Genomic DNA, 13,182 nt, shown 5'->3' on the forward strand with positions numbered 1-13,182 from the left:
GCTGGTGAAAATCTGGAATGCTGCAGGTATCTACCATATTTCCTCAGAGTATCTCTTCGTGAATCCAGCACAGACTTTGCTACTGCGTGCTGAAGAGAATTGTTATTCTGTCCAGAATATCTTAGAGATGCTCTTCACAGAGTCTGCACAAAAGTAACCCCGGGCGGAGACCTCCGCTCCGCTCCGCCTGTGGAATGTGCGGAGATTCGCCTTCTCCGCTGAGAATTTGGAGAAGGCAAATCTCTGCAGTGGAGCGGAGTTGGCCAGCCCCTGCCTCCACCCCCCTATTAAGAAGTAAGTTAACATTAATTAAAAATAAACTTGAAACAACTTACCTCTGTACTGCGGCATCCACAGGCTGCCCTCCTCCTCTTCCTCGCCATACCGGTAATGCTTGAGAAAACTGCGCATGCGCGCGCGCCCGAGCATGCGCAGTTTTCTGCAATTTGCGAGTTGCTAAAGCAAATGGTCGTACATCTGGCCCTAAGTCTCTTGCTACATTAGTGACTGTGAAGCTGTGTTTGATGATTCGCATTGAGATAAAGGCAAGGGTTTCGGGGCACTGGCTGTCAAGACAAGACCCATGACTCAGCTGAGGCTCAACATGATGAAGAGGCAGAATCGCAACATGTTCTTAAGGTACCCCCACTTTTTTATCTCTTGAAGAAGGAAGTCAATACATGTGTTCTTTGGTGTCCTTTTTCAAGTTTTTTTACAAAAAGATCAGCAACATCTATATGTTTTTTAATTATTATGGCACAAAAAGTTTCACCACCTACTTGTATTATTAAGGAAATATTGCAATTCGTGAGGAAATAGCTCCAGTTTCTAAGGACAAACTTTGCAACAGCATAGATGTAGTTAAAAGGGTGAAAATGCGATCTACGTGAAATATTGGTCGGGTAATAAAAACTTTGCAACCATTGGTTGTGTAATAAAAACTTTGCAGCCTCTTAGCAGTTAGTAGCTCACAGAACCCACTGCCTTACAAAAATGAGGATAGTTTAAATCCTTGAAGGAGAGAACTAGAAGGGGGCTTCTGTTATGAAATTGAACTCCCTGGATGGGAAGCAAAAATCCATAAAATTTCCATCTAAAAGATCAAGGAAAGGTGAGGACCTACTGTGAAAGAAAAATCTTCTACCTGTGCTTTTAAGCAATACTACTTTCAAAGACATAACATAAGGTATAGCCTTGATCTATACCCCTATATTCAACCCCCCAACACCCAACAAAAGATACCCAGATCAGAAAACAACGTAATCGTGACTTACATTCATCGGGTTTGCAGATCTCAAACAGGATATCCTTGGGTAGGAAGGCAAGCGCATCAAAGTTATCTTCTAGGAGCGCTCTCTGCTGAGAGCCTGCAATCTCCACCAGCTGAGTGTTGTTCGCCTCCAACACCCCAATAGCAAAGATGGTCACTCCCCAGTCCCTGAGGACCTTGGCCGGACCCGCTACTTCGTCTTGCGCTTCCCCATCCGTGATGACGATGAGATATTGCTTCACCGTTGGTCTTCCTCCTTTGTATGACTCAAAATAAGGAAGGGCAAATTGCAAGGCTTGGCCAGTGAGGGTGCCCCCTTTCATCTGCCTGATGGCAGGGATGGCTGACAGGATGTCTGATTTCCGGCTGTATTGATTCAGTGAGAACTCTTCTTTTTGCTGTGTACTAAACTGGAGGACGCCAAACTGGACCTTATCCAACCCAACATCGGATTGCTTGACCATCATCATCATGAAGTCTTTCATTTTCCTAAAATCATCGGGTTCGATGCTGGCAGAACTGTCGACCAGGAAAAGAACATCCGCTCTCAAGTTCTTACAGGCTGAAAAACAAACAGCAGCAAAAGAGACAGTATTCAGGACAATATGTACAAAGGTAGGACTGAAGGAGAGGTCAACACTGCATTTGTGTCCAAAAGTCTAGTGATAAACCCATTCCACCATCAAATAGTTCTGACTCCAAATGTGTTAAATGCGAAACCGTAGGGCCTGATTCATAAAATCAGAAATTGACCCCCTTTATGTTCCTTCTTACATTCAGTGTGCATCTTCCATTTTTTTTAAATTGACAATGTTATCCTGGAGAATGCCTGAAGAGCTGCGAATGTCACAATTAATTTTTATCAAGAGTACTCCCGAAAATAATTCTTTGTGAATTCAGAGACAACTCAAAGGCCTTTCCACATGCATAAATATATATACCGTAATGGCAAACATTCAAATAGCTGCAATCGTACTGCATGATTTATTTCTCCATGGGGGGGACATATATTTCCCTGTGGAGAAACTCTTTCTCCTAGAGTGATCCCTAGCTATTTTTGGGGTCCTCTTTTTCCAATCCTACCCCAGAGCCACAATTACCTACGCTAGCGTAAAACTAGGCCATAGATAAGTTTGTGACTAGAGTCATGTATGTACTTTGTGGTTGTTCCCAAACTTTTAAGGTCATTCCAGTCGTATTCCCTGCCCTTGGGAAATTTAAGAAGCACATGGGTATATGTAGAAATGTCTTTTTAAGACTAAAAAATTATGTTTTGTGAATCACAGGTTTGGATTTGCACTTTTATAAAAAAACATTCATAAGTTTAAGTTGAACTTACACCCACAAAAAAGCTTTGTGAATTGGACACTTAGGGGTCTATTAGGATGGCCTGTGGATCACCACTGCCCTACCGGCGGTGGCGATCCGCATGCCAAAACACACCGCCAGTCGGCCTTCTACCCCGCCACATTAGCATGGCGGGGGGTACCGTGGCGGACAGAAAGACCGTCCGCCGCTTTTCTGCCAGTAGGCAATCGTCACGATTGCTTACTGGGCCGAAAAGGCCTGCAATAGGATGGCGGTGCCTTGCAGGCACCACCATCCATATTAGTATCTGGCATTTTCAATGCCTTTCCATGTTGGAGACTCTGCTATGGAAAGGCATGCAGAGTTCTCTTTGGGGGCCCGTTGCGGGCCCCAGGGGGGTGGGGGGTGGGCAGCTGCAATTGGGGGGTACCCATGGTACCCTCCAACATTGGCATGCACAAGGTGGCAGGCACCATGCGGTGCCTGTCATGTTGTGCATGCCAATGCACAACATGCATATATGGCATTGTGGCGGGTGCTGCTTACAGCACCGCCCGCCACAGTGCAATATATGCGGGATGCCACCGCCCCCGTGGCGGTGGCATCCTAATTGCTGGTGCGTGACTGCCGCACCACTGGCGGCTGGTCCCAGCACCGCTATGGTGGCGGGCGGACTGAAGTTCACCCGCCATCCTAAAGGACCCCTTAGCATTTAGCTGTATGTTACAATAACCAGAATCATACACGAATGTTAACAAAATGAAATTGGACTGGAATTTCCCCTCTGCTATATAGACCAGTGTTAACACCTAATCAAAATCGTGATAGAGAAGTCGAAATGGTGAGAATTAAATGGAAAAAAAGGAGATGTGATAATAACAAGGGATAACCTAAATGATTGGATAGCATGCAATAGAATCCTAATATTTAAGCAGGACGGCCTCATATATCTTTTAAAAAGTACCCAGTGTTTCTCAGTGTGTAACACATACTATGGCAACAATGTGCCACATAAAGTCATTTAAGACTTCTAACAGATATTCTCACTGCATGCAAAATAATGTGCATGTAGGTGAGTGCTGGGAGAATACTTATAGCTTGTAATTTATGCCAGTGCACAGGTTAGAGGGAGTGGATCCACATTCCCTAAAATACACCACTCTCCACCCAGGCAGGTGAAAGCATATTACCAGCATTCGGTTAAGAATGCTGTGTGCATCAGATGTAGGTCTACAAGGTGTTCTCATACTATTTTGGCTCAAGTTGGGTACCAAACAATGGTCCTTTCTTCATTAAGTGATAAAGAATGTGTGTCTTGTTGAACATATCGGGGACAAGGCCTGCTCTCTTGACTGTGGAAACTGTAGCGTGGAAGAAAAGGAGCCTACTGGGGGTAGAAAATGGAGGTTAGTTTGCTGTAGTGTCCTATTTGGACCATGGAAATGTAATTTATGAGGCCTGTTTGTTGTTTCTGTCTCTGTGGGAGAAGTAATAATCTCCTGATATTATGTTGCTTAGCATCAAGTGCGATGATTCCACCTCTGGTCATCTTTGTGGTATTCATTGTGTCATTGTGGCTAAGAGAGATACACACTGAAACCAATGGCTAATCTGTAACAAATCATATGTAGTCTCCAAAAAATCAAAACAGAGCTCAAGCCACAGATATACAAATCAATTTTAGGAATGCTTCTTATACAGATACTCTTTTTGGGTTGAGACTCGTGACCGTAAAAGGTCAATTTCTGTATGTGCAAATAGGAAACGAGCATATGTACATGAGCTTCAGCCAAAAGCGTTATACATCTGGCTATGTGGAAGCAAAAAACAATAAATATAGATGGAGTTTCCATTCCTGGAAGCCAAAGGTTTTAGAACTGCGATTGATGCCAGAATCCTAATAAATCTCCGGGGTTAGTACCTGATTGATGATCTTCTGCATCTACCCAGGGTTTTAACAAGTCTCTTCCACCTATCCAAAGATGGCCAAAGTCAAGCCCTGCATGTCAGCCACGCTTGGGTTTCAAGTGACTGCTAGCTTATCCACATGTGCAATGTATACTGCTGCTGTTTCCTACTCCTTCCCTGTGCTCAGACGTAACTGGCATCCCTGTGGTGGCTATGTTTGGGAAAAGACTTGATCACCTTCGTTTGCCACCATTTTCGAGAGTTTCTCGCATACTTACTCCACCTAAAATGGCTTCTGCACATCACTATATTTTGTCACCTGAAGCATTGCTACATAGCCATCTTTCTTTTCAATCACACTCTGAGCTTCCTTGTTAGCACTACACCAGTGCCAAGAATCATGTCATGATCTTACTAAAGGTTGCAAGCATTTACCAAACAGGTCACCACTTTACTCTGCAGGTCACGGTGTTCCTGGAACATCATGCTCAGTGATTGTTGAGCGCCTGCCCCGTTCAGACCGCTCTGGCCACTAAGCACTAATGGTCCCTCAGGCTATTGTTCCATGAGGCGCCTGGAGTGCCAGGCCTGAACTGCAGTGGCTGGAGCCTGGAATCTAGCATCAAATGGAGGGTGCCAAACTTTGGGTTCTTGAGGTTCTTCTTTCATCAAAAACAAATGCCATGACTTTCTGAAAAGGGGCGTGGACAAGCCTTATAATGACCTCTTCTCAAGATGGTGGATTAGCTATAGAATATTGTGCAGGATTTCCAATATAAGATGGAGTAGACTTTTTTCCTGTGATGTAAGTTCCTGTACTAAACACAATAAGGATGCATTACAGGGCATTTATTCCTGTATTTTTCATTATGTTCTTCCCCTTGCTATTCTTTTTGGCCCAGATTTTTGCTTTACACGTTTTGATCTTTCCATTCCTTCACCTGGATTTCAAGTTTGGCTCTTTTCTACGTCCTAATGTTAGGAGGAGTTTGGTGCCTTGTTGATTTTGTTAATTTAAGTCTACATCTTCAATCAAAAGCTATAAGATTGCGGGAGGGGCTTTATGAGGGTTCTTCTTCCTCACTGGGAACTTTTTAAGTAGATGTTGGACATCTGAGCAGGATGGCACCAAGCTTCTGGAAGGAAAGGTACATTGTTTGAATAATCAAGAATGGAACTCATCGTTATAAAGTCCTTGAAAGGTTGGGCAGCCCAAACGACATACTTTAAAGAAATAATATGAAAAATATATAAAGAAGTCCCAAACAGGAAATTCAACCTCTGCAAAATTCTCTTTGGATGAGATATGGACACTAAATGCCACAGGTGCTATTGTTTGGAAGGAACGAGTAATAATAATTATGCTGCGTTCGCCTCCTTATTTTCAAGTTTTATTTCTAGTTTTCACTGGAGTGAAAATGTAGTTTTCTTCCTGAATTCTGAACTTAGAGGTGTTTTTCAAACTCCATCATTCTGAATCCTAAGCCTAAGGTGTAGCCCAGACCTCACCATCTGAAGCATAGCTTAGTTAACTCCTTCTATATCTTGGATTACTAGACTGCACTAATCCATTCTAGTTGGACATGTTGTTAATTTGGCTGTTTCTCTTGTACATCTATCCCCTGACACTACAGATGCATTTATACCCCATGGAGGATCCCATTTGGGAGAGCATCAGAGCACAGGATTGCGTTCCAAGAGTATTCTTGTGCTTTCTTCGTCTTTCGCTACTGAAAGTCTTTGCCTTTGGGTGGATCTGCACTACCTCACAACAGGCTTTCTGCGACTCACTTTGCAACTTTACCACCATGTCAACATTCTGGTATATGAAACACTGATGTAATGACTGATGAATGCCCAAATGGAAAGGGGCAGTTCAGGCTTACTGGGAGCTCACAAAGAGTTCGACTTCGGCTCGGGCCTTTCACGGTGGAGCGGGTCTTTAATGGCCGGTAGAGCCCGCTAGGTCGGGTTCTAAGGCTATCTTAAAAACACTTCTTCCCTGCAGTGGTCTGATACATCTTCCCTATTCTGCAACAGAACTCTTTCTACAGACTATTGACACTTCCAAGATCCATCAACCTTCTTTGAAGCTAGAACCATGCCCTTCTGCCACTTCCGGAACTCTTACCATTCCAGGCTTCTTAACCACTTCCATTGTATAGTTAAATACAACTCATTCACCTATAATGACCACCTGCACTGTAGCCTCCCGTTCCTGAGAAGAATTGTCCTACTTCCTTTTCTAAAATTGCTGCCACACACCATCTTCAGAGCAGTGACACTCACCATATCAACACACAATTTGTTGTCAAATTGTTTAGGATTAGTCCTTCCCATTGATGTCTATGAAAGAGACATTGATAATGAGTCTTGAGGCTGTTGTTTTCCAACTGAGAAATTAGAAAATGTTTTTTTCAACGTAAACTAACACAAATAAGATTTATGAAAACTTTCAAGGTTTTAATTTTTTGGGGATAAGATATAATAATTTAATGGTTTGCCAATCTCTCCATGAACACAAAGCTCAAATCAGTTTCAATGAATGCTGCTAGAAGCATGGCTGTAAATGTAGCTGTATTCATGTGTTATAGATGGATTGTCAAAAGCAAAAGTACACTCACCTTCTGGAGAACAGATCTCCCGCACCAACTCATGCTTGATCAAATTGAGGGAATCAAAATTGTTCACAAAGAACATCCTATCATCTGACCCAGAAATATCTCTCAACTGCTCCTCAACAGCATTCTTAACTCCAATGGCGTAAATTGTGATGCCATCATCTCTCAGCGCCTCTGCAGCTTCTGTCACCCGGTCTTGAGATTCTCCATCTGTGATGACCACCAGGGACTGTGGCACTTTATGGGGCCGGTCATCAGCAGCTTTAATGAAAAGGCTCTTCATGGACTTCAGGGCCGCTCCGGTGCTGGTACCACCACCCAGCTGGTTAATGGACTGCAATGCCTTTTTTAAGCTTTTCTGGCTAGTGTACTCGCTGATTGTGAATTCTATCTGTGGATCATCAGAGTACTGGACCACGCCAAAGCGCACTTGGCTAGCTCCAACTTGGAACATGCCGATCAACTCTTTCATGAAGGTCTTCATATCCTGAAAATCATCGGGATAAATGCTTCCGGATCCATCAACTAGAAAATAGATATCTGCTTCTTCTGTGTTCACACAACCTAAGGAGATTAGAGAAAAAATGGTGAATTTTGTTAAGAGAACTCTAGTTGTTACAAACACTGGCCGCAGTCATTGGATCAAATACTGCATTGTTGCCTTTTATTCCTACACTTTTGCCAATGTATAAGAATAAAACATGTGTCCTCAGTAGAAAGCTGAAGTGGCCAACATGACGCGCAATTCACAAAGATAAACTTAGACATTTGGTCTAAACTTAGACCAAACATCAAAGCTCAGGAATTTGTGAATTCACAAAGGCATTTACAAGTAGTATCTTTATGTCCGCACTCGGGTAGGATCTCCACCCCGAGTGTGGACATAAAAATAGTACACGTAAATGGCATTTGTAAATTTCCAAAGTCGCAAACTTAGACGTTTGGTCTAAGTTTAGACAAATCCTCTAAGTTTACCTTTGTGAATCCGGCCCATGGTCTGGAACACGACTTACTAAAGAAAAAATATTGTACACACAATTGCTCTTAATTCCTCTCTTGTAAATGGAAATTTGCATATCTTTAATTGACTTATCACTCTGAAATGTGCACTGTCTTTTTGGACAGTGCACATTAACAGAATGTTGAAAAATATCACCCCTAGTTAGGGCATATGTTATTGGGCTTACATGAATGTTTAGATGTTTTCTTTCTGCACAGGTTTGTTCCCTAAATGGTGACATGATACTATTTAGCAACCGTACAGCAGTACTGCATGCAAGATCATCTGCAGTTAGATTCTTTCTTAAATTAACTACTGCCACTAGGACCTAACAATTATTTGTAGTCTTAAGGTTGGCAGACATGTCCTTCAAAACAACATTGCATGTATGACTCAATTGTTTATGTATTGTCTTCAATGACCAGTACAGACACAGCCATGTCCATTTACTTGTACATATCTGTTTTTTCACTATTTGTGTAACAGGTGTAGATTGTTTCTGAAGTAGGTTGCCTACAAAAGTGCGCATTGTAGTGTAAACAGCACTCAATCGGTTTTGGTGGTAACACATGTCTGATAAAATCACTGGCATTATCCACTGCATGCCTCTTACCTTCCCGTAGGGTGCGTAGAACTGTAGGGGCCCGGAATGCTGTAGACACAATGTGATTGCACAGACCTTTCTTCAGTCTCCATTCGAGGTTTGGCAGCTGCAGGAAGGATTGTGCGGTTGTGACATGTTTCCTTGGTGGGTATGATGCAATGGTGGCAAGTTCCCCCTTTGTGGCATTCTGAAACCCCACAGCAAAGACTTCCACTCCGGCCTTCCGGAGCCTTGAAGCAGGCTTCGTGAAGTTGTCCATAGATTGGCCACTGGTCATCACAACAGCGACCTGCTGTACTCCGTTGTTTTTACGGCTTCCTTTCTCCTCAATAAACACCTTCTTTCTCAGAAAATCAATGGCTGCTCCTGTTCGAGAGTTGCCACCTCGATAGGGTAACTTTGTAATGTAATCCAACATTTCATTCTTATCACTGAAGGCATCAAGACTGAACTCCAATCTTGGCTCATCACTGTAAAGCACTAGACCTATTCTGACATTATTTAAGCCTATGTCCAGCGCGTTGAAGACTGTAGATAAGAAGTACTTGGTGAGTTGAAAGTTCTGTGTTCCAATGCTGGTCGACTCATCGATAAGGAAGACTATGTCCGCTACGGAAGCACTGCCACAAACTAGACAGAATCAAGACAAAAAAGGGGAAACAATATTGTAGAATTAAACTACTTATATCAAAGGGTATGTAGATTTATTAAAGAAGATCCACCACTAATAAGGCATTGCCTGATAATATTTCCAGTAGAATTTATAGAGGAATGGTTTCCAAATCCCAACCAACACTATATAAAGCTCATGCATTGCTACCTCAAAATAATTCTTGAACATTTTCTTCTTTGGCACTCGGCATGTGAGTGGATGAGCGGTGCAAGCAGGAGACCCCTATCTAAGATCCCTGTGTAATGAAAGCGGCACCTCGGCCACTTATAATAACAAGCCCCAAAGGGTGAGTGAGATTGACTGATCTCACTAACCGGACGAATGGAGGTGAGAATATAATTTGTGTACCCGGGAACCCTAAACTCTGCTCCCACTGACTGAGGTATGCAAGGGTTGGGAGTATATCATTATAAATCAGATTATAGAACTATAGGGCTTGATGTACGAAAGTTAAGAATAGTGATTTCCTAATTGCGAGTTTTTGCGAATTGCAATTAGGAAACTTTTATTCCTAATGGATGAAACTCTTGAATTTCATTAGTGTTTCGTAGCTGGTTGCAAATCGACCTACCTCAGGAATATTAATGAGCTAGGTCGCAATTTGTGACCCACTATGAATCGCTGCCATCACATTGATGGTGGCCTGCTGGGGGCTGATAACTTTTAAATGAATCTTTTTTTTATTTAAACACAACCCGTTTTCCCTAAAGCCAAACGGGATGTGTTTAAAAAGAAAAAAATTAAGGGTCAGATTTACAAGCCCCTTGCGCCACTTTTACGTCACTTATCCCATGTTAAAAGTGACGCAAGGGTCTTGTAAATCTGCCCCTAAATGTTTACATTTCATATTTTAAATAAATGTTGCTTGTGCTTTACTGATACATTTGAAAGCACCACAAGTGATTTTAAGACATTTAGGCCAGGTCTTGCCTTGTATTAAAAACCGTCCCTCAAAAGAGGTTTTCCAGTTTGTCAACCCTTTCCTCACTCCACCTCTCTTATAAATGCTACATAGTATTTTTGCTTAACAAACTTTTATTTCAATTTACCAGCTAGAAATACATAGTATGTCAATGTCGATACAACGCATGCCTTTACCACGTATGCCTTTGCCAAGCAGATGCTTTTACCACCCCTGCCTTTGATATGCATCTTTACCACACAGTGTAAGTGTTATAAGGCAGGTGAAATCCCTGAGTGAGTGTGTGTGTGTGTGTGTGTGTATATATGTATATTTTTATATATATATATATATATATATATATATATATTTATTATAGTTTTATTTTTTCTAAATCATGAGTGATAAAGACGCATATGGTAAAGGGAAAAAAAATGTGCCTGCGCGGTAAGGACAATGGTGTAAAGGCCGGTTTCCAAACTGTGGGGCTGAGGTTGAATATCGAGGACAGAATCAATGCAGGATGATGGGGATAGTCACAGGCTGTGTTAAAGAGTTCAGTTTTGACTCACTGCATATAAATGTATCTTATGTGGATATCCTGAAAACTTTGCATGGATCTCCTACAAGTGGACCTACACTGGCCCTGGATGTAAATGTTTCCCATTCAGATTTGCTGTATGTAAATTAATCTGATCTGCAAATTCTGAATATCCGTACCTGATATACAGCCATTAGACACCCAACTGATGAGCAGTCTAGCCTTGGAACAATCACAATGCTGAAGGCCCATGCTTTGAGCATTGCCCTGCACTCAGCCAGCTATGATTGGATGATACCTGGTGGAGATGGACATATTTCTGAAGTAGCTGAGCTCTTCCAGGATGAGTCATCTCAGATATTAAGCTAATTGATCAAGTTATGATTATTTCTCCAACAAGCTGGATTTTTAGATGGTTAAGGCAAGGAATACAAATCTTCTTTGATAATAATTCTTCTCTTGTCAACCACAATTACCCTTGTTTCAAAATTTACTAAGGGACTTAATAATAATATTGGGGAAATATTTATTATAATATTAACAACAATAATAATACTGTTAAGAATAAAAATAATACAGCAACCTATATTTATAATAGGTTTGTACACATAAATTTACCTTTTTAGAGCTCTGTAAATAAAAAAGATGTACTATTATCAAGCACAATGGATTCGGTTTATTTTTATATTGTCTTTGTAAACATAGATTTCCCTTTTTATAGCTCTATAAAAAAAATCTATTATTATCCAGCACAATGGTACTCCATTTACTTTTTATATTGTCTGTGTAAACATAGATGTGAATTTGTATAGCCCTGTAAATAAAAATGTGGACTATTACCCGGCATAAGTGTAGTCAATCTAAAAAGGTCTGAAATTGTGAAGGCTACGTTAGCTCTCATAGATTTAGATGCGGTGATCTGCTGGTCACACAGAGATCTGAAGAAAGCACTTAATTCATTGAGCTTTTTTACAGCAATGTCTAAGACAAAAACATATGTGACTGAGTTTTTAACTGAAGTTGAGTTGAATCTTACATTTGAATTTTTACAAAAACGGAAATGCTCTTGACTATCAAAATTGTTGTCAAATATTTTGGAAATACATTTGTACCACACTTTGGGGCTGTAGGCGGTGTATTAAAATTTGCTTGGAAATATTGGATTCCTGCAGTTAATGTCAGTTTTGTTATCATCGTGTGGTAGTCCGGTGTTAGTTAGTGTCGCAGCCATTGGGTTCTCCAGAAGACTAACCAGGACTGCAGGTTGATATTTTCCCTCACAACAGGATGAATAGAGAAGTGAACTTTTTACTATATATTTAATGAAAACTTCGTATTCAGATGCATACATTGTATTTAAGATAAAGGCTTCTCCTGTTTAAGACTATCTTGAAAATTTATTTTGTTTGTCCAACACCTCTAGTACCAAGTACTACTGGACTCTGGATTGCTACTGCAGGCAGCAGCAGCTCCTCGACTACAAATAGGTGCTTAGTGACTCTTTGGAGCAAGTGTTTGCACTTTAGAAATAGATCTAGAAAAAAGCCAGGCTCTGCATGTCTAAATTTACATGAGATCTCTTATTGGTTAGATGCCATGATTCATCATATTTAGAGAAAGGAATCTCTTTGTTAAGATGTGATAATCCCATTAGTTATTGATGTAAATTCCTTGGCACTGAATATCATATAGATATGAATTCTTCCTCGAGTGTTTGGAACAGTTCTTTTGGCCGGCCCATGACTCTTTTCCAAGGTAGCCGCTTTTTTCACCTCCTTATCAATGGACAAAGCATCCCTTACGAAGGTATTCCTTCCCCCATCTGATCTGTATAGTCCACAGGACCAAATCATGTTGCTAAGAAATCTGGTTGGTCTCTTAGCTCTTTAAGCAAACTTATAGGCAAATGTCCCTTGAGTGTCGCAGAGAGGCCTTACGTTTGAAAGAAATCCCATTGAATAAAAATTAAGTTGGTATTTGGATTCAGGTATCCCGACTGCCCACCTTAACTGACTTTTGAATTTCCAGGCTTAGATCACATCTGTGTCATAGCCAGGTGGCTGCATGTTTTGATTGCTTTAGATCTACAGTGCATAGGCCTGGTTACGAGTACCACAGAAGGTCATGCAGTGTTTATTTCACCTGATAAAATATGACATCCTGGGGTTTGGAATCTAATTGTTTTGATAAGTATAACTTATTCTGAGTCTTCCTTAGTAATGTGGAATAACTTATGTTTTTTTAACAATGTACACCAAATTCTGCATGTCCCAGTAATTACCATCTCTTGTCCCCCCATACTGGCCAAGCACTGCCAAATATTAATCGAAGGGGCGGGGGACGATATTGCACCAGA

The 13,182-nt window shown here is 41.3% G+C and overlaps 1 protein-coding gene across 1 annotated transcript in view; it reads right to left on the reverse strand.

The window, feature by feature from the left end:
- Nucleotides 1-13,182, reverse strand: part of LOC146789037 (collagen alpha-4(VI) chain-like) — a 428,058-nt gene that overhangs the window by 167,398 nt on the left and 247,478 nt on the right. Inside the window, exons 7-9 of the mRNA XM_085630646.1 lie at nt 8,721-9,341; nt 7,111-7,671; nt 1,275-1,832 (exon numbers count right to left, since the gene is read on the reverse strand). Coding sequence (XP_085486772.1) covers nt 1,275-1,832; nt 7,111-7,671; nt 8,721-9,341 — 1,740 coding nt within the window. The remainder of the gene's footprint in view (nt 1-1,274; nt 1,833-7,110; nt 7,672-8,720; nt 9,342-13,182) is intronic.

This window comes from Triturus cristatus, chromosome 10 (genome assembly GCF_964204655.1).
Source record: "Triturus cristatus chromosome 10, aTriCri1.1, whole genome shotgun sequence".
Taxonomy (NCBI): Eukaryota; Metazoa; Chordata; class Amphibia; order Caudata; family Salamandridae; genus Triturus; species Triturus cristatus.